Source organism: Chaetodon auriga, chromosome 5, assembly GCF_051107435.1.
Source record: "Chaetodon auriga isolate fChaAug3 chromosome 5, fChaAug3.hap1, whole genome shotgun sequence".
Lineage (NCBI taxonomy): Eukaryota > Metazoa > Chordata > Actinopteri > Chaetodontiformes > Chaetodontidae > Chaetodon > Chaetodon auriga.
This window is the reverse complement of record NC_135078.1, coordinates 2,492,672-2,515,473: the sequence shown is the minus strand read 5'-3', so window position 1 is coordinate 2,515,473 and position 22,802 is coordinate 2,492,672. Positions and strand designations below refer to the sequence as shown.

At 40.2% G+C, this 22,802-nt stretch overlaps 1 protein-coding gene across 1 annotated transcript; it reads right to left on the bottom strand.

Annotated features, from left to right (window-relative positions):
• Positions 1-20,180: 20,180 nt before the first annotated feature.
• rpl35 (ribosomal protein L35) lies at positions 20,181-22,742 on the bottom strand. Its single transcript, XM_076729845.1, has 4 exons — positions 22,629-22,742; positions 21,964-22,100; positions 21,379-21,460; positions 20,181-20,373 (listed from the first exon to the last, which is right to left on the bottom strand). Exons 1-4 carry the CDS (start codon positions 22,629-22,631, stop codon positions 20,224-20,226), a joined length of 372 nt encoding a protein of 123 aa, XP_076585960.1. The 5' UTR covers positions 22,632-22,742; the 3' UTR covers positions 20,181-20,223.
• Between the last annotated feature and the right edge of the window lie 60 nt (positions 22,743-22,802).

Below are 22,802 nucleotides of genomic sequence, written 5' to 3'. Positions count from 1 at the left end.
AATATAAAAAGTGCCTCAAAATTGTAATGTTTGATATTTATTTGGAAATAGATATTTTCCAACGGAGGTTATGTCAAAGACAAACACATATCTTGGCTGACATGGATGCCTGGAATTCAATGCTGATAGCATTTAAATATAATTAAACACCCTGCGCTGCAGTTACCACTGCACTGTGCTCTCTGTCTGTGTAATGAAGAGAGGAAGAAGAAGAACCAATTTCCACATTAAAATCAGAGAAAAATAGGATCCAAGGTTCAGCTTCCCTTAAATGACATAATGCAAAACTCAAACATGACACCATATAAAACTACTGAGGTATTGTATTGAAAAGAAAAGCTTGCATACAAATGCAGTGTAACATTTTTTGAATATAAGGCTTTTTATATTGTCACAGCCATAACCACACTCTTCATGCATTACAGTTAGACAAAGAACCATAATTCATCTATACCTTGTCTCTTCTCATGTCAAATGTCTACAAAATATAAGTATTTTAACATTTTGACATTGTTGATAGTATGATCATACTTGTGATGCATTATTTCACTATTTCTATTACAGCATAGACTAGATTGACATTCATTTACAAAGTAAATCTGAGTATTTCACAATATTCTGAATTGTTGCTTGAGACACATCAGCTCAGTTAAATCAACACTCAATCGATTTTCTATGCCAAAGTTAATTTACTCCTCATGGGGAGTGCAACTGAGCCAGTGAAAACAATTTGAAAAGAAAGTTTGAAAAAGTTTGGAGTGACATGGAGGGTGTGAGGAGAAGATGATATTTAACTGCATTGTGAGGATTATAGGATCCAGCTCTTCTGGAGCTTCTGCCACACTGTAGAATTAAAGTCTTGATATATTGGCCTCTGCTGAACGGATTTTGACCATTCTTAACTTCTTCTAATCCACCTTTATACAAATGAAATTCTAAATTGCTTTAGTAGCCTAATCCCTTTAAGTCCCTGAAAACCTATTTTCTCAATTTACTTCTTACTTACTTACTACTTCTTAATGTAACGTCACACTCTTGTGCACCAGTCAGGGTTTCACAACGCCTGAATCAGAATCTGATAACAGTTTATTTTTTGTTTGGTTAAATCTAATCACACCACACTAACACAGCCCTGATGAAGCAGGTTAGCTTCATGTATACTCTTAAATAATACTAAAAGATATTTTTTAAACCTTGTTTGTAGTTATTTAGTGATCATAGTTTTAGAGAAATATAGATGAAATTTAATGTGGCTTTAAACCAAACAAACTTAAGTTAACACACTGAAGTTGTTTCAACACAAACGGACCAGATCATGTTCCAGTTGTGAAATTACAAAGTTAGCAACCGCACAGAAATGAGCTGTGACTACAGCTGTCACGCTCCTCTATCTATGAAGACCACATTTGTTGTTCATTATGAGAGCATTCATAGTGAATCATGGCACATTGATAATGCTTAATGACTACGATCATAAACACACATAATGCTCTCTGATGCACTTTAGCAGCAGTCTTGAAACATTATAGATGTGAGTTATAATGAATTATAACTTCCACCAGTCATCTTCTCTGTTGTTTCTCTTGTTGTTTCCAGTGCAGGAGTTACTGACAATGTAAATTAAAAACTTCATGTAGCCCAATAACTCGGCTCTCTCTGGATTTCATGATGGTGCTGTCTAGTCTGTGTTGAGTGTATTCATGGTACCACTGTAACATTGGTAAGGACTTGTTGCCACTCGTACTATTTCCATTCTGCAAGTCAAGAGTTCAAATCCAGCTGATGACTGCTCTCTGAGCTGTAGTGGTCAATTCCCCAGTAAAGCAGTTTCAGGGGTCCTAACATGTTTTTTACCTTATTAGTCATAATGTATTCTAAACTCCATCAGTCAACCTCAAGCGTATAGTTAATAAAGAACATCCATAAGACTCAAAATTATCTCTAAGTCACATCTATGTTTCGCGGCTGTTGATATGGTGCATCAGAAAGCATTGCATGTGTTGGAGTGTAGTCACAAACATTATGAATGCATTGTCATACAATATGAATGCCTCCATGACGCACTGTAGATGTGCTCTTCAAAGAAAGTGTCACTGCTTTCACTTTGTTTTCTTTGGCCTAACTTATAGTGTTGTAGTTATCTTTGTTGCATATTTGGATTTGGCTTGAGGTTCCCTATGAAAAATAAAATAAGGAGTTATTAGAACCTGTAGAGATTTTAGTCAAAATAAATCTGATTCCAGCGACTGTAGTAATTCTTCTTCTCTGGTGATCATATCAAGACAACATGAAGAAAGAGAAAATGAGTATCTGTCCAGACGTCATTTTGCAATGCCTATCTTGCTTGAATAACTGCATCCTTTTTATTATTACCCATAAAACCTTGCATTTGGGGGTAGTTTACTGCAGTTGGTTTGGATTTTATTCTCAGTTTTTAACAACCTGTACCACAGCTCTCCTGGCAGTGGACTGACAGGCATTTCAATGTGTTTATTTGCTGCTGCCATGTTCCAGCTGCACTGTTTCCATCAAATGACCCAGGGCAAAGGAGCACACACACCAGAGGTCAAATAAAGCACTAATGCTGGGTGTGAACACACACCAACTAACTCCAAAAATCTTTTCAGCCCACTGTTGATCTGTGGATCTTTACATGGTAACCGAAGAGCAGGTTACATCCCCTGAATGTCTTGTTAAAATATCAACCATAATGTCATTGTGTCACACAGTCCAAGGCTTGTAACTATGACAGTAGAAAACTATGACACCCTACCCCCCAACCCTCCTGCCAACCACAAACAAACCCAGAGAGTGAGCTCACGGTCCCATAGCAACAGCTGACTGGATCTACAGTAACTGTGCTGCTGGTAAAACCAGCGTTTGGGTGTGGATCCATATTCTGAGGAACATTACAAAATGGGATTTCATTCAACTCTGCATATATGAATCCTCAGGGAGCTCTGCTGAAAGACTTGAATGTCTGAATGAGAGCAGGTAAGAGCAGTAACTGAACTTTTATCACTGTGGGAGAGTTGCTGAAAGGCAGTGTAATGAACTGTAACCCTAACCACACACATGCTTTCTGTTAAAACGCTGCTGATAACCCTGCTTGTCCAAGTCAATGAAACTAAATGGCTGACTCAGTTCCAGAGGTGTGTACCTTCTGTTTTTCTTTAAAATGTGTCAGGCTGTTAAAATTGGCTTATAAAAAGTGCTGGCTGTGTGAACCTCTGACCAGTATTGTTCCAGGATAGCTATATCCTCTTAGAATCTATACAGTTTTTCTCCAATCTCCAATCAATCAATCAACCAACTCTGTACTCTTCTGACTACACTGGTAGGGATATACAAGTTAGTCACTGGGCATCATTCTCACTGTTTGAATTTGATAAGATTTTTGGTTTGGTTGGTTTGGTGACAATGTCTGCTGCTGGGCAGATGTTCAAAAAGGTGCTTACTTTGTCTTAAAGAGGAACACTAGTTATTGATTTAAACACCACAGTGAGCATTATACATGACAAAAGTGTTAAGAATTGTCAGCTCTTTGGACCAGGATCATAAGATCAACCCTGTCTCCTAGAAATCATGTTTAGATACAACTCATTTGCATTCAGAATTGTGTTGTGACAACATAATCGCTGCCTGGATTATGTTCAGAGTCAATGTTTCTTTGAGTGAATGAAACACTATGTTAAATGTAGCATGCTGGAGTGGCAGGGAGGAGGTCAGGGTGGACGGTGGGCATATAAAGTGCAGGACTGTGACACCAGAATCCAGGGTTGGCATGCAGACTGCGGTTAGGCTTAGGTAACAAAATCACTTTGGTTCAGGTTCAGGAAAGATTGTGATTTGGTTGAAATGAAGTGTTGCTGCTGACATTTTCTGTAGACTATTAAAATAGAACAGAATTTTTCCCTAACCCGGTGCTGCCAGTGCCTAAACATAAAAAAGCTGAATAATGCTGAATAATGTCACAAAGAGTGCATCCACTCGTATTTGCAGCAATGAGTGTGCCTTCTTCAAAAACAGCTTTTCTATTATTTATAGCCATTTTCTTTTATCATTCTTTTGACTAACAATATTTTGACTTTTTATTTCATTTGCTGGCTCCACATCCTCTCCTCTGAAGGAGAGAAACAACCTGAACAGTATTAGGGAAATCTGTTCAAAGACTAAACAGAGGGACCAGGGACCTTTGATTAGCAACAAATCATAAAGAAATCCAGACTGATGTCAACAGCTGTTGAATGGATTGCCATGAAATGTTGTACAGTTCTTACATTTATTGTTCCCAAAGGATGAATCCCACTGATGTCAGGGAAACCCTTTTCCTCAGGCGTCACTGGCACATTGATATTTTCTGCTTTTAGTGAAAAACATTGACAACTGTCAAGAGATTTGGTGAAGATATCCATGGTGCCCAGAAGATAACAGCTTACTTGTCTTTGGTGATCCCCTGACTTCTCCTCTGGCACCACCAGCTGGTCAAAGTTTACACTTTATCTTTGAAATATCTCTTCATCTACTGGGCAGATTGGCACAAACTTTGGTGTAGACATTCATGGTTTACAGAGGATGAGAACAAATGACTTAACCTCTAGCACCACCATCAGATCAAAATTTCAACTCTTCCAATTCTTTGATTCATAGAAAACTAATGGCATTCTCATCAGTGTGCAATCATGTTAGTATGCTGATGTTAGCATTTAGCCCAAAACACCACTGTCATGGCTGTGCACTCTTAGTCTTGTTCTGATCAGCATGGCTCCAATGCTTTGTGTGATTTGTTTGCTTTTGCAGATGTATATTGAATTAGCAATTGACGTATTTCTATACTTTCTTCATAAAGAAATGATTTGATTGTCCTTGACTGGTTCCTCTAACAATCTAGTAAAGCTTTGGAACCCCTTTCTTTTATATGTCAAGAGTATCCTACCTCGTTTCTTCTTTTTCTTTTTTCATTTCAGTTCTTATTAAATATGACATAGTTGAATTTATTTATTATAGTTTTATGCTTTATCCGTAATTGTGTTTATTATGTTTGTTTATAGGTCACTTCGTTGGTATTTTAGGGGGAGGATTGTACCATGGTAGGGTGGGTGGGGCTCTGTTCATTGTTAATTGTGTGATGGCACCGTGCTTTATTGCGACTTTATAGAGAATCTCTAAACAAAGTAAAAAATAAATAATTAGAATTTCTGTGTTTATTCCAGAATCTACACACAGTTTTATAGCCTTTGATTATTTCAGCTCTGTAATTAAGTAATTAATTCTGTAATTTCTTTTTTCTTTCCTTCCTTTCTTTCTTTCTTTCTTTCTTTCTTTTTACTTCTCTTACTTATTCTGTCTGCATATAATAACCTGGGTAGCAACCTGCTGCATACAATTGTTGTTTAGGGGACAAGCAAAGTTGTTTTTAACTGAACTGAGTATTCAGTGGCTGAAATGCCAAGTTTCCCACACCTCATGGTATGCACACAAGACTATACACAGCAGGCTACATACAACATGCAAATGTCCTCCTGTCTGTACACCCAGTCTGCATTTACCACTTATAAACTCCTCAGTAAAGAAACTGTTGTCACTGCCTTCAGGATCATGTGGTGTGGCATTCATTTTCTTAGGCACTGTAGTCAGTTTTTCTTTGCTTTTGAAAACAACCATCCACTTACAGGGAAACTAGAGATAATCCATCCCTGCAGCTGCACTATATGTTGAGTAAACTCAATGTTAAGCTCTGAATGACCTTCCCACAGGCACATATACTATAATCTGCATTTACCATGAAGCTGTGGGAGCCCTGAGAGCTTCCCAGAGCACAAAAATACAACCACGTTGGGGATACTGTAAAATGTAAAAGAAAAGCACTTGTGTTACTTTTATTTAGATTTATATGTGTTCATAATGAAATTTAAAAACACTATAAAGAGAATAAATAAATAAATATTGAACAGATGACAGGAAGAGAAATGGGGAATGCAATAAAGGTCCCTGGGGACATTGCAGATCATTGTTGGCATCTAACCATGAACTGCACTACAGTGGAGCCAGGAAATGTGAAATTATAAGTGAGGAAATTGTGGAGGACAGAAAAAAAAAAGGAAAAACATGATCTGCAATACCTGTCAGTACTGATACACTGCTGATGGGGCTCGCTGAGTGGGTTGATGAATCATGAATCATGTGCCTCATAGTTAACAACCCATCCCAAATGACCCAGTTAAACACTTATGAGAGATTTTGGAGCGATGTAGTAGAAGGCGTTCTCTACCACCATCATCATCAAAGTAGATTTACAAAGACTTGGAGACTTTATAATAACTCTGAAGCTATTCTGGAGGCTGGTGGTAGAACAGCACCTCACCAAGACACTATGTTGTTTTTTTTATTTCATCCTTTGTCACCCATCTGTAGGTAAAAGCTTTTTTTACATACAGCATGAAATAGCTTCCTGCATGCAGAGTAAGAAATATTCAGGCCAGGCCATGTGGTTGACACATTACTTGAACATACTGAATCCAATGTAAATCCTGGTTTCACTTAGTGCATGCAAACAACAGAGCCAGATTTTTAAAGAATGTTTGAGCTCCATAACAATAAATTTCATACAGATTTTGAATAGATACTTTGAAGTATTTTTCTTTATGTAATACATTCCTCCCACCTAACTCTTCAGATGCAGGGAATATCCATTGATAAAATTTCATCATCTGAACCTTATAAATCCATAGCATGGCCTAGAAAACTGGTCAGTATTGCCTTTAAACTTAACAATACAAACAACCTCATCAAATATGTATTGTGAGTCATACAGTATTGCTTACTTACTATACATATACTGACTGTGCAGCATGTGTCTTTGCAGAAAAACAGGTTGGATGTGTGATGAATGAGAGGAGGAAGCATCAAGGAGAGTGCGGTGCAGATGAAAGCATGCATGTCCACAGCGAGCAGAGGAGAAGCTTTCAGTCCAAATCCTTTCATGAGAACACACTGTGTACTTTGCTTCCACCACGGCCGCGGTCCTATGGAGACACAGGGCTTTCCTCCAGAGGCTCTGAGCTCCTGGGACTGCAAGGTGACTACATGCTGTGTTTCACTGTTCCCTACAATTACATGGCATGGCATGCAATTATGTTATCCCACGTCATAATTGCATGCCATGCCATACAATTATGACATGGCATAAATGTCACATTGTGGCATGTCAAGTTTTTTAAAGTGTCATGTTATGTAATTTTTTTCCTTGTCGTTTTGAGTCATACCATTCAATATCATGTTATGTCATTTTGTACCATGACATATCATTTCGTGTCACTTTATGTTGTGTCATTTCATTCAGTGTCTTGACACAGAAGTTCACATCATGTAATTTTAGATTCTTTCATTTAGTCTTGTGTTGTGTCATTTTATTTTGTGTTACTTCTTTTAATGTCTTTTCATTCAGTGTTGTTTCCTCTCATTTCATTTTGCCATGCCGTGTCATTTCAAGTTGTGTCCTTTTGTTTTCTGCTGTTTGATTTCATATTGTGTCATTTTGTGATGCATCAGTTCATTTTGTGTTGTTTCTGGTCATTTCATGTTTTCCCAGTTGATTTTGTCTTATCCTGACATATGTGTTTGTGTTTTCTGGTCATGTTATTTCAAGCTATGTCGTTTCATTTCATGTTGTTTCAGATAAGATAAGATAAGATATACCTTTATTAGTCCCACAGTGGAGAAATGTCAGGTATTACAGCAGCAAAGTGGATAGCAAACAGGGAGGGCATCAGTAAAAAGGACATTAAATATCAAACAAGCAATATAAACAATATAAACAAGGAATAATGAAATATGAACAATAGGTACTGATATTGTAATTGGATGATAGTACTCCTGACTGGAGTATTGATATTGCACATAGGAGTAATAATACACCTGATTGAAAGATTGATATATTGCACCTTAAGTTGAAAGTCACCTTAGCTAATTATTTTCACAGTGTGAGTGAACACAGTTGATGTGTATTATAGTGCAGTCATATTGAAAGTCTTGGTGAGTGTGTGGTCTACTGGGAGCACTGCTGGTTGTAAAGTCTGATGGCTGCAGGAAGGAAGGACCTGCGATAGCGTTCCTTCACACACTTTGGGTGAAGCAGTCTGTCGCTGAAGGAGCTCTCCAGTGCTGTTAAAGTGTTCTGCAGGGGGTGGGAGTCATTCTCAATCATGGATGACAGCTTAGCCATCATCCTCCTCTCTCCTACCACCTCCACTAAGTCGAGGGGGCATCCCAGGACAGAGCTGGCCTTCCTGATCAGTTTGTCAAGTCTCTTCCTGTCAGCTGCTCCCCCAGCAGACCACTCCATAAAAGATGGCTGATGCCACCACAGTGTCATAAAAGGTTTTCAGAGTGCCCCCTGCACTCCAAACCACCTCAGTCTCCTGAGCAGATAAAGTCTGCTTTGGCCTTTCTTGTAAAGTGCAGTTGTGTTGTGAGTCCCATCTAGTTTATTGTTCAGGTGAACACCCAGTCACTTATAAGATGTCACCATCTCGATGTCAGTTCCCTGGATGTTCACCGGTGTCAGGGGGCAGAGTGTTCGTCTGTGGAAATACCTGCGCTGATCTGGAGGCAGTTCCACTGGCACCAGTGCACGAAGTCCTGCGTCAGTTCTCTGTACTCTCTGTCATCCCCATCTGTGATGAGTTGTGTTATGTAATTTCGAGTCCTGCCGTTTCATGTTATCTTGTTTCATTTCATTTTGTCTTGTGTCATGTCATTTAATCTCATGTAGTGTCATTTCTTTTCATTTTGTGTGCTGTCATTTCATTCTGTGTCATGCCACATGATTTTGTTAATGACCATCATGTCCTGTAATCTCTTGCCATTTCATGTCCTTTCATCTTCACATGTTATTGTGTTAAAGTAAATATATTTTAGCATATACAAAACAATCAACATGATAAATTGTAATCATCTCACCATTATTTCCATCACAGTGCAGGGGTTCTGCTGTCCTCTCCAGCAGAGGGCCAGCAGTGGAAGGATAACACACAGGGTGACACCACAGAGCAGATGGGGAGGAGATGGGAGCCTCACACTGCCAAGCAGTCTCAAGGGAAGGGTGGAGAGCAGAGCAAAACCAGCATCAAGGTCAAGGACTGGGGGCAGACCTGAGATGACCCCAGAAGGTGGAGCTCCCACTGTGTGCCATCACAGAGATCCAGTCAGTGAAACAGCAGGTGAATGAATTACATGTGCATATGTTCATATCCATGTTTCCTCTATGGTGACGGATGAATCAGTTTCACTATACAGTATGGGCACTGCTACACGTGATATCTGTCAATCGCACATTTTTGCATGATACTCCTTATTGCATACAAATTACTGGTATTTGTTCAAAGTTTAAAAACATTGTGCTTTTATCAAATTCAGAGACTCCAAATGTGATTTTAAACAAAGATACATTTTTTAAGGTTAGATGTGTTGAGTTGCAGAGAAATCCAGCTGTCTGTCCCTTACCAGATGTTGTCTGCTGGCTGAAAGCAGAGGAACAAAATGAGGAAAGATTTTCCAATTGTTTCATATTTGGCATTTCAGTGATGGAGATTTTGACAAAACACACAAAAAACCCAGAAGTGTAGATGTACATTGTTTTTACACTCAGATGAAGCCAGTTTAGTTGGAATGAAGCTTGATGTCGGGTTCAGTATGCTTGAAACAAACTACTGTAGGTTGTATGTGTCATCAGTTCATGTCAAAGGTGTTATCCCCAATGGCCACCAGTAAGGCGAAAAGCCTTCATAACCTCTTCCTGCTGCATCACACTGCCTTTCTCACTGCCACACACTTGGCCAATCTCTATGTAGGCAGGATTGTCGAATTGTCTGTTTCAGAAAGCAAAGGCGTCAGTATGCTGCATGTTTGCTGGATCATCAAATACCACACCTTTATAATGTTGGAATTCGGAGTGACATATCTGATGATCTTTGGAACTGTCTACAACTGACAATCCAACACCGTTAATCAAAATAATTGTGCAATGTGTGCTTGAGGACCTGCTGTAGTTTTGAGCAATACAGGTTGCTGGAAATCAGTACGTATGTTTTTAACCAAAAAACTTCATTTAGATATTAGGTGAAGCTAAAACTCTCATGTGAAACCATGAGTAACAGAATGAATCCATGCTTACTTGAGAAATCTGATCAAAAGGACTGATCAGAATCAGTTTATATTAAGGTCTCTCACAGACAGACAAACAGTTTAGTACTGATAGATACTGCAGTTAACACTGACTCTTCGTTGACTTTTCACAATGGGGACTAAAGCTGCTGTTTATTCACACACTGCCAACCACTTGAAAGAAATTCTTGATCAATAAACACAACAGCTTCATCTGCCTGAAAATCTCCATAATCATATCCAGACAACATGCATGACATTTTTCTTCTGGCTTTGGGCAGGAACAGCTGTGCTTATTTGTGATGACTCAAACAATCCAATTTCATTGCCAATTGACATGAAAGTGTCTGTATATGGCATTCTTTATATGTTATTTGGATTGAGGGCAGTGTATGTTTTTTCTGCAGTTTTGGTAATTGCCTTTTGGGTTTGCACTGTGTGATAAGCAGACACAGTTGTTCAAGTGGACTGTAGTTGTGCTCAATCTATCACCCAGTCCCAGATTGTAATGTCTGGATTGTTGGCAAGCTGTAAATGACATCTGCAGCATGAATGTGACTGAATTCAGAGCTGCATCCCTGACCATGACTTAGTCTTTGAAACACATTTTCCTCTCAGAAACTCCCACAACCCCCAGCAACAATGAGAGGCAGGCTCATCACAGACAGCCCGACGCCACAAAGGTTGCAGAGCTCCATCTGTATCTGCCTTCATCGATCTTTGATGATGAGGAGCAGGACGCTGAGACGGAGGAGATGAGGTATGAGTTCTTACTGGTGGTGTTTGGGGTGTGGAGGCCGTTGCAAGTCATAGGAGAGCAGACATCTGCATCATTTTCGTGAACTGTTCTTTGGATAATGTCTTTCACGTCACATCTGTGGTTTTCAACCTCCTTTCCAAAATCTGGAACAGAGTTCCAAGACAGGTCTCAGAAGTGATGTCAGTTGGAGGGTGGGGAGACAAAAAATATTTTCCCAAGCAATTACAACAACTGCAGTGCATGTAAAGGCATGCCCACTGGGTCTAAATGGGATCTGTTATATCCATGGAATCATTCCGTGCAACAAAGACAAAGAGGATGAAGTTACAGGAGTCCTGTGAAACATCAATGTACAGACTGATGGAGACACATGTTATGGAGGAGTGTGAACTCAATAAACCTGAACGAGTTTACCACTTTGTTAAAGCTGCACTAATTCATATTTTTATATGGAAAATTGATCAAAAGACTGTAATATGAAAGGTGTCGCTTGTAGTGATGAACCCACATACTGTGAGTCTATCCACTCATCTCTGCAGTTGAGCTTATTATAGTCTCTAATTGTTTTGGTTTTCAGGACCACAGCTTTACTGTTCTGGTTCAGTTTCAGTGCTCTCATTAACTTTGTTCAGAGCAGCAACAGACTACTGTTTTTGGTGAAAAGGCTCTGATAAACCTACTGTTCACTATCTGTTCAGCAGACTGACAAAGTTAGTGACAACCTGGTGAACATGGTGGAACATGAAGCAGCTCAGGAGCCAGACATTTTTCTCAGGAGTTAGTGGAGACCAAACCAGAGCTTAAAGGAGAGTCAATATTAAATGTACATTCATCAGTTGGAAACAAATATGACTCCAAATGAATGTTAATGTTGCTCTGTGTCTGCTGGATGTGTAAATTAACGTCTTTATGAGGTGATAATATGCCAGTGTTTACAGCTTGTTGAACTGCCTCATGTTACCTAAAAATTATTTTCAATTAACATATTCATAGATACCTTGTAATATGTAAGATAAGATAAAATATTGCATGGATGTAGTAGCAAAATGTTAAACATAAATCACAGTAGTGCAAACAGTAGATGTGTTAACACAGTGCTAAATTAAACAGTGCTACAGTTGAACAGTCTGACAGCTGTAGCGTTCCTGCTTACACACTGGATGCAGCAGTCTGCCACTGAAGGAGCTGCTTAAGCCTCCCACTGTCTCATGCAGGGGGTGAGAGGGGTTCTCCATGATCAGTGTCAGCTTAGCTAACATCCTCCTCTCACCCACCTCCTCGATGGTGTCCAGAGGACAGTCCAGGACAGAGCCAGCTGTCCTGACCAGTGTGTTCAGTCTTTTTCTGTTTTTGAACAGTTTCCTACATACTCCAAAGGACCTCAGTCCTCTTGGCAGATGGAGTCAACTTTGTGTACTCGCTCACAATCTCGATGTTCAAACCCCGGATGTTCACTGGTGCAGTCTGTGGCACCTTCCTGCAGAAGTCAATCATCATCTCTTTCATCTTGCTGGTGTTTATGTGCAAGTGGTTCAGTCCACACCATTTAACAAAGCTAGTGATAACTTCACTGTATTCCATTTCATTCAGCTGTGATAAATATCTGATGCCATCCAGGCCTGTAGCCTTCCTCACCTTCATCTTCCTGAGCTCTTCTCCGCCCCTCCATTGAAGACGCTCCTCCAGTATCCTCCTGTAGCTGTCCTTGCCTCTCCTTATCTCCTTTTTCAGCTCCCTCTGTACCCTCCTCAGTTCATTTTGACCCTGATTTTTCTAAAATCTTCACTACAGCCATGGTTGTAGTATAGTTTAGTTGTCATTAGCAGCAGAGTCAGTCCATCCTGTGCCACACACAGTGGGTTGGACACAATAGTTGTGTGCTATGCTGCATGCTTGGGGCAGCAGTAGCTCTCTCCAGTATGGACCGGTCGATACGGACTGTTGACTGAGAGGAGCCAGTTCACCTTTAGGCCACTGTTGAGGGGCCCTTGAGCAAGGTATCTAAGCTCCAACCACTTACAGTGGTCTGCTATGCAGCAGATCTAGCGGTGTGGCATCTCTCCATATCAGTTCCATGTGTGTGTGTATGTGTGTGAACACACTAACAGAGTGGAAAAAAAAGAATTTTCCCTAAGGGACAAATAATAAAGGTATTATTATTATTATTATTATTATTATTATTATTATTATTATTATTATTATTATTATTATTATTATTATTCATGTTTTAATACTGATCAGAGATTTTCATTCACTACCAAAGTAATACCAAGGTAATTCACAAGGTAATCACACTATGACATTTTTATATTGCATGCTTAACTTTAAAGGCACGTTGCAGCATTTTGGGAAATTCTCTTGTTTGTTGTCTTACAGAGTCAGAAGATAAAACTAATGAAGACTGGAAGCTGGGGGGGAATTTACAGCCATCAAAAGTTGTGATGTGTTTCAGGACCTAACCACTACATGACTGCATATAAAGTATCTGTACTCCTTTCCTTTCAGCAGAGAAGACTATCACTCAAGGATCCGCGGTCAAACCTGACAATAAAAAACATCTTGTGTCTCCCAACCCTTCACACACCAGCCAAGACCAGCCCAACACAGGACCCGACACTCCACGGCACACCTTCTGATGACCTCACATCAGAGGACTTTGAACACAGCTGCAAAGTATAGAGGACAGCAGAGCTCAGAGCAGATAACAGATTGAGCCAATTTACCCCTTAAGAACCTCCATGTGGGCAGAGCAGAAAAGAGCAATGGGAAAACAGCCCTCTGCTAATAATGTCTGCAGCTGTCCACAGATGGAGGCCCCACAGATGGATTAAAAACATGGGCTCCATGATGGGATGCTGGAGAGTCTACCCAAAATAACAAGAGATCAAACCTGAGTGTATGGCTGGACAATGTATGGTCAATGTACTTCTGAGGATGTAATTGAGAACTGTCTGGACTTCCCACGCCAGACATTGTAAAGCTTTATTTATGCTCGAAGCAGTGTCACTGGTACGAGGGTGCATTTGAAAAAGTGGTGTCATCGTGCCGCTTGCATTGAGTGAGAAGTTGCCACAGTGTGTGATCGTGCATCTCTCACTTTTTGAGACTAGGCATCCACTATGTGCACAGGGCTTTTCATTTCACGATAGATGAGTTCAAAGGTTTTTTTGTTCATCTACTTTTTCCTCTCACTTTGTTGAATAGAAAAGTTCAAACAGGGATCTGTAGAACATGACATCATGTAATCACAATACAACTGAGCACATCAGTGCCACAAATACAGATAAAAGCAAACAACAACGTAATGTAAGTACAGTAACAAATTAATAAGTCAGCATGCTAACCAGCTAGCTCTGGCCCTTCCTGTCTCATAATACCACTTTGTACCTCAACAGTGCAGCACCCTGCATTTTCAGCTGGGAGATGTATGCGAGCTTGCTATGATTCACAGTGCTATAGCTTTTTAAGTCCAGTAAACAAACAAAATCAACTCACAAAATATTCTCTTACGCCACTTTTCTTTATTAGACAGAATAATACAACAGTATACCTTCTGAATTCAAGTTGAGCTTAGTTGCTGGGATGACTCATCATAAAACACTCACACTCAACAGAAACAAAATAAAACTCACCAAAACCATCTTGTCCAGCGTTTCAACAATGACCAACTCTGGTTTGGTTCTCCAGGTAAGCTGTGAAAATCTTTTGGATAGAGTCCCTGTCGGAGGTGCTGTAAATCAGTCTCTGAGTCTCTGTGTTCAGTGCTGATCTGCCTGTTCACTGGGGGGCTGCTGAGGCCAGATCCAGTGCCTGCAGAACCAACAAAACTGGTGCAGACTCCAGTCAGCTAATGGAACCATTAGCTGCATGGCTAACTGAGCGGCAGCTAGGAGCTACTGCCAAAGATAATTACAGCCAAGAACATAGCAAACAGTTAAAAGTTACTCCGGTGATATGCTGCCCCCTATCTGTGTGTGTGTGTGTGTGTGTGTGTGTGTGTGTGTGTGTGTGTGTGTGTGTACACACATACAAGTTATATACAAACATATAACACAGGAGAGCAACTGAAAACAAAATATAGTAAAAATATTTCGCCACAAATTAGCTGTAAATATAATGTGATATACAGAGACTATGAACAGAGGAGAAAGTTATGCAAAGAACAAAATATTGTTAATTCAACAAATTTGACCAAAGAGGTTTGTTTATTTGAAAAGGACAATGCAGAGTGTCAAGTATGAAAGCATGTATCAGAGCTGTACCATTGTGGGGTTTCGCAGCCTGTTACAATGTGTACATGTTAATGCTGATGGACATTGTCAGGCCCTGCAGCAGGTTTGTCAGATGTGTTGGCATCCATGGCCTTCTGTACATTTCTTTGGTGTGATTTTATTTTTGATAGTCACAGACACTTTTTTTTTTTCAAAAAATGAAAATGTATAATATGCTTCACCATCAAGTTTGCTTTAACGAATCTGCTTTGTTTGCTTCCATGCACACATTTGTTTGTAACACTTTTAGTCCCTATTAGAGAAATGTGTGTAGAATCACATGTAATTTAAGTGTTCGAGTCATTTTTTAACCACACAAGGTAAAAAAAAATTGTATCCATAAAAACCACCTGCATGACCTCAGTATTTTTTAAATCCCGGCTACTGCCTTCATATGGATGTTCATTCTTGACATTTGGGACCAGTAAAGAAATTTTTTTTTTAAATGTTTTCTAGGTTTTCAGTGGAGTTTTTTTTCACAAAGCTGGGACGTGAATTTCTTTCTTGCTATAATACACACAGATGTAAGAAAAAACAAGAACTTGATAATCAGTCATTCGTATTTGTGGAAAGTAGGTCTGTGTTTCTTTTCATAAAGACGGGTCTAATCGAACGGTGGTTTTGTAGGACTGTCACATTTTTGGCATAATGAGTAATAAATACCTTCAACATTTATTAAATATATGGACACAAAACAGAGTAATTTTTATGCAAAACAAACAAACCAAAGGACATTTTTCATTTGCTGATTGAGTTCATACAATGCTCTGTAAAAGTTTACAGAGCACAAGCCTGTCACTTTCAGAAAACTGTGATACAAACCATGCTTACTCTTTGCCCTCAATGGGACATGACACCTGGAGGTCAAAAAACTTGACACAAGACTTCTTGTAGTGTTCCAGAGGTGTGCAGCTGTTTATCGTTCACAGTGTGTCATGTCTGTGTAGTGTCTTCTTGCTGGCCTTCTCTCAGCACAGAGGTAACAGATCATACACCACACACTGTGATCTGGAGAGATCTGGACTCCACTGCTGCTCCGAAAAGGCCTCAGAGCACAGGAGCCTGTGGGCACAGTGAGAGGGAGATGAGGGTCACACAGAGATGAAACCAATTAAGACTTTGTGTGTTAAGCTCGCTGTGTCATTCTTGGACGTCCATTCCACAAAAAACAAATGAAAAGGTAGGAGAGCAAAAACAAATTCATTTTAATTTCAATTTCAGAAACAATCACCTCTGAGTTCAACACTTTGTCAGTGAACTTGCAAGTTTTCTTTGTGTGAAGCACTTTGTGACATTCATTCATTTTCTACACCGATTATCCCTTTCGAGGTTGCGGGGGGGGGGGGGGAGCCTATCCCAGCTGTCAACGGGCAAGAGGCAGGGGTACACCCTGAACCAGTCAACATATAGAGACACATTCACACTCACAGCTAAGGACAATTTAGAGTCACCAATTTTGGTCTGTGGGAGGAAGCCAGAGTGCCCAGAAAGAACCCACACATGCACGGGAAAAACATGCAAACTTCACACATAAAGGCCCTGTCCGACCCGGGGATCGAACCTGCAACCTTCTTGCTGTGAGGCACTACCTGCTGTACCACCGTGCCGCCACTTTGTGACATTGTGTTCTTGAAATGTGCTGTATAATTTAATTTCTTCAGTGTAGCCTATGGTAGTCCAACACTAAGGTGTTGTGTCATAAACATTACAGACTATAGGTGCCCAGAACACAAAATTAGTATCATACAAGGCATTACCAAGGATGAAGTATACAGCAGCACTGACGGAGAGGATGATGAGGAAGATGGTGCCTAAACCCAGATCTCCCATGGCACAGGCGTTTGGACAAGCACAGGGGCTTTCCACCCAGATCTGCAAGGATTCCTCCATGCTGAGGCTCAGGTCCCGGATGGAAGAGGTGGACTGATTTGGATTACAGTGGTAATGCACTACTGTCAGCAGCTGCTCATCATGAGCTGGGACAGGAGAAGAAGAAGTCATCACACTACAGTCACAAAGTGATCGGTGACATGAATCAGATGGAATGTGTGTGTTGCAGCTCACAAAAATATGAGACAGACAGCATCTTCAGGGTGTTGTTGTAGTGGAATTCATTCCCTTCATGTCTCCCATAGCTGATATAGCGGCTAATGTATCTGCTGAGCCTGTGATACCTGTTCACATGGCAAAATATCACGTGACAAGAACAGAGCATTCTTTGAATTTTTGAGTCATCTGCTGGATGAGTAAAGCAGACAGATGGGAACATTTTTCTAAAGATACAACCTTTACTAATAAATCAAGTTAAATATGTGTTGATGAAGGGATATTTACTAAAAGCCCAAAGCTGAATTCAATCCAAAACATGAAAAGTTGCTTTTCTTAAAAACATATATAATATTTCAGTATCAGGGGCTGATGCCTTGCTATTTAAAAACAAAGGAGGTGCACAATGTGCACTGCAATCAGCGACAGTGAGCATGCTTTCTTCACTATGGGGAGCATTAAATCCTTCAAATCTGACAAAAGTACAAAAGTCTCCATAGTTTCAGTTTGTGTTTGGACGCCACTTGGTGGCCACCACCTCCTAAACAGCTGCTTAGTTTTAAAAGAAGCAGGAAATATAGATATCTCTTTTAAATGGAACAAAATCGAAGACTTGCACATGTGGCAGACACATTTAATAAACTGCTCAGTAAGTCTTTATCCACCTTACTGCAAGAAATGTGCTGCCATGTAGAGTACAGTGACTTTATGGCTCATCTGTACGTTATTTCTGTTTCATATGCAGAGCTGTACATGTAAGGGGATATTTGTACTGTGTGGTACTGGTACTTTTAATGGAGTAAATGAACTAAATCCTGTCAACATCTTCCATAACCTGAGGTGTTTGATACAAGTCACATGAATTTGATAAATTAAAAGTCAACCTTACAAATTCCAAAAATAATTGTCATTCAACGTTAACAGGAATAACCCAGATCTTCACTTGGCTTCAAAGTGAAAATTGCTTTGAATTACTATGAGAGGGAAAAGAAGTGCAAGCTTTCTGCCTTTGCTGTCACAAAAGTGATATTCTGTTTTCCTCATTGTAAATAAATCCAATGAATAGAGCTGTCCTACTAACAGGTGTGCATCTAAAGCCTGCTTTATCTTCTTCCTCTAGAGCTCCACTGTTGTCCAGAAACACATCAATGAGCCTCACTACTGCACAGAGTGAAATGTTCCTTCATTACCACGACACACCATCCCGCTCTCCAAACACTTCAAACTTTCATTTCTTATGTAGTAGCAATAGCGAGAAGTGGAAGGGTTAAAGTCATAACACCTACAGTTACAGCGAGAGTGACATGAAGAGGTGGAAGTGGAGGAGGAAGGTGTGGCTGTGTGCAGCTGGATCCTAATGTTCTGAAAAAGCACATGCAGAATGTGTCCAACAAAATCTTGCTTCACTGTAAACACTGAGGAAGTCTGTCTCATGAATCTCAGCACAGAGTCTTGTTTACTCTACCTGACAATGAGGCATGCAGCGACGTTGGTGCAGCCAGCTCCTGTCAGGTCCTCTGGCTGTGAGAAGGGCTGGCAGGGGCTGAAGGACAGGAGGATCTCTGCACTCACTGGCACGTTCTCTGCTGACACAGGCTTCAAACGCCCCAGGAAACCATCTACATCTCCCATAGCTTTCAGGTTTATCACACCGCTCCCATCCTTCATGATGCATTTGCAGTTGTTGACTTTGAAGCAGTCTGACTTCTTCGAGTTGGGATGAGGGGAGTCAGATGAAGAAGACAAGCAAAAACAAACTGAGAGCGTGAGAAAGACAGTTTGAAAGCTCATGGTGACAGTGTACTGCAGTGCAGAGGACAGTGACAGTGAGTAAAGATGTGTGTTGTTAGGTAACTAAGGAGCGGCTAACAGCATGGTGACGGTTGGAAAGTAATTAGAATAAAGGTGATTGCCATTCCCGGCATTCCTGCAGCCCACCGTGCTCAGATCAGTGTCTTTCCAAATGCAGCAAAGCACAGGCAGGAAAGACTGTAGTGTCCTGTGTTAGAGAGTAAGGTCTGTGGATTACCCAGAGTACTCAGGAAACTGGAAAAATATAATGTTCTTGAGTTTTGCAGGTAGCACAGCAAACACAATCCCATTCACGCACATCGCAATGGGACAGAGGCAGATATCTAATACCTGGACAAACAAACCCAAAACTATCTGCATGACTTTGTACCATTGGAGCGAAGTGGAAAACAATGATGTGGATGAACTGACCCTTTAACTTCATTCTCTTCACTCCTCTGATCTTATGTAATGATCACACCTAAATATTTGACTGTAACAGTGTTATATTCCGGAAACAGCAGACGTCAGCTCATTTTAGTGCTTGCTGCAGTTGTATTGTCATTGTTGAAATTCACTGAAATTTCTTTAAAAAACAAACCTTTGCACTTATTATTCATCATATGCATCATTATTTACTTTGTTCTTCTGACTCTCCACAGGAAACCAATTAACTGTACTTTTTATACCAATGTGCATGAAAACACACTCCTTGTGTTATCCACTTAAAACAAAGATAATAAAACGTGTAAGGCTGTTATGACAGGCCCACAGCCGCACAGGAAGTGGGAAAGAACATCAATGTTGTCCATTACTGGCTTTGATGTCACGTTTGGACTTCATGTGGAAGTTTTCTGCCCTCCTGTGGTGGGCTGCTTAAACAGCCTCCATACATTTGAATTAACTAGTGACAACAAAAGCTTAATAATCAGCAAAGTAAGCTTCATTCTAACACTGAAGAGACAAACCACTGAAATTGAGATTTTGAAGATGTCACAACAAATTGTCCATTTAACAGGTGGAAGCTTCATGTAAATGAAAACAGTGTTTATTGATCTTATTTGCTTCAATAGAAATAATCTGACTGGTTCAAGTGTGACCGAAGTGCAAGCATGATGATATTTGTGGAGAAAATACTGCACAAATGATTCTGGTCTTTTAGAGGTTTTATTTTGTCTATAGAAAAAGCCTCTAAGCTTTGACTGCAAATTTGCGAATGGAGTAGAGGAGATCTTTCCTCTGCTGTTTCTTGGTCCGCAGACTTTCTTCGTGCTTGTTAAGCCGGCGGCGCAGAGCTCTGGTCTTCTTGGGTCTCAGATCCAAGGGCTTGTACTTCTTACCCTGAAAGAAATTCAATTAACTCTTAGTTGAGCTGAAACAACTATTATCAAAATGCTAACTGACAAAAGGGAGGGACGAGGCTCATCTGCAGCTGTTAAGACCTAGAGGGTTTGACACTTGGCTGAAGTATACTATGCTTAATCATTTTAAAATTTCACAAAGAACCATTAAGTTGAATATTCTCATGCATTTTGTTAACCCAAAGAAGCACAATGTTGGGTTTTAATGCATTTCACTAATGTTATTTAAATAATCTGCAGCCACTACATTTAATGCTGAGGGAAAGAAAGACAAGGGAAAAAAAAAAAAACACTTGTGTTCAGTGGCCAGCTCAAGGACACAAGACATGTAATGCATCAGAAAAGGAGAACATTACTGTAATGTTCACTACGTTCACACAAACAGAAATCTCGTAATTATAACGCAGGACATTCCTCTGGAAATTCATTGTCATCCTTTCACTCTGTTTTGTCTCTTCTTTAAGCACCACAAACAGCAGCACATACTGGTTACATTTCCCCTTGTGGCTATTTCCTGAATGGTGTCATCTTGGGAAACTATATGTATCATCTTAATCTGCTCGTGTGCCAAGAGAACATTTTTAAACTGTAGAAAAACTATGTAAATTATGACCAAAAAAAAAAGAGTAGCAACATGACAGCTGTGCTTTATGTTGCAGGGAAAATTATGCCATTATCTGTAATTAACTGGGCCTTTGTGTACATTGGGGTAATAGAAATGTTACTAAAATTGTTTAGTATGCAACACCAGTGAACAGCCAAATGAAAATGTCTTAATTAGAATTACTGCAGTCCATATAAACAGCCACTGATTATGAGGCTCACTCAGGTAATCTCAAGTCTCAGTCTTTTGGTAAGCAGTTGTGAATGCATCAGCAAAGCATCAGCTCAACAAATATCATCTTCGACGAGAGAACCTAAGAGGAAAAGCCTAGTCTAAGAAGGCATGTCTGTGTTCTCAGTGAAGAGATCTCGCAGCTCTCACCTTGTAGAACTTCCTCAGGTTCTCCTTCTGTGTCTGGTTGATTACAGTCAGGACTCTGGCGATGGATTTACGGACAACACGGCTGGAAGGAATAAACAGCAAAATCAGACCCCCTTTTTTGCACCACAGATTACATTATGTTAAATCACACTGAAACAGAACACAATTGAGTGTTTAGTATGCACATGTCCAACTCCCCACTAACTCAAAGGACTTGCATGCTATTAAATACTGCCATTTGTGCCCTTTTCTTATTCAGTGACAATAGTGTGGAGTTTGGAGAATCCAAAACCTATAATTTACAATGGTCTGGAGAACCTGAGACACATTTAAAAATAGTAACTTTGTTGGGAGACAGCAAATGAATTATGGCCCTAGCCTCCTGGCTTTCACAGTACCAATGAACTACACTGTGATGTTCTGTACAGACACCAAAAAAAAAAAAAAAGAAGAAGAAGAAAAAAATAAGCACCTGTACGTGCTACGACCTTCTAGCCAACACCAGTCATGTCAAATCTGTGCCAACATTGTCCACTGGCAGAAAAGTAGGCGCCAAGTGTTAAATCATTTTCATATTGTACGTACATCTTAGAGAGTTTGGAAGCAGCTCCGCCGGTAACCTTGGCCACACGGAGCTGGGACAGTTCATTTTTCAGGTCGTCCAGCTGCTTAAGCAGCTCCTCTTTCTTCTTACCCCGCAGATCTCTTGCCTTGATCTTGGCCTGGACCGTGACAAAAGAAAAGCATTGGTAAGTGACATCGCCGCATAAAACACAGTCTCAGGCGAGACCCGCACACTTATTCTCAGATCGGTAGAGCTCTTCTTCCGACACGAGTCAGCCAAGCTAACACAGTTTGGTGAGTTTGGCAGACCGAAAACATTATCACTTTATACAATCATTTATCCGTTTGACGCAACACAGCTAACGCTAATTCAAGCTATCCCCGACCAATATTTACGAGAAAACATTGGTTGTACATCATCTATCACGACTATGCAGTAACTCATTTTAGCTAGCAGGCTGCCATATTTTCATTAGCTTATGGCTAGCAACTCCGTTCAACGGCGTCGGTCGCTAACAGCGCTCCATAATATAACATTTTATTCCATTCCGGTAGCAGCCTGCTTGCAAACACATGCATGAACAACTACACAAGAAGCTTATGTGTACACATAATACACATTTGATGGGGTTTAGTTGAGATAAACCTAGAAAATCACAATTGATAGACGAGAATCGACTACTCACCATGTTCCTTCTCGCTGCCCTGTTGGAAAGGCCGGACACACCGCGTGCTCAGAAAAAGTAGCTTCCGGAGAATTTCTTCTTCGTCGGTTTAAGCTTCAGTTTGACGACATGCAAACAGCGCCGCTGATGGACAGAGCGTTAGAAAAGCAGGAACAACGCAAAATCAAGAGGTTA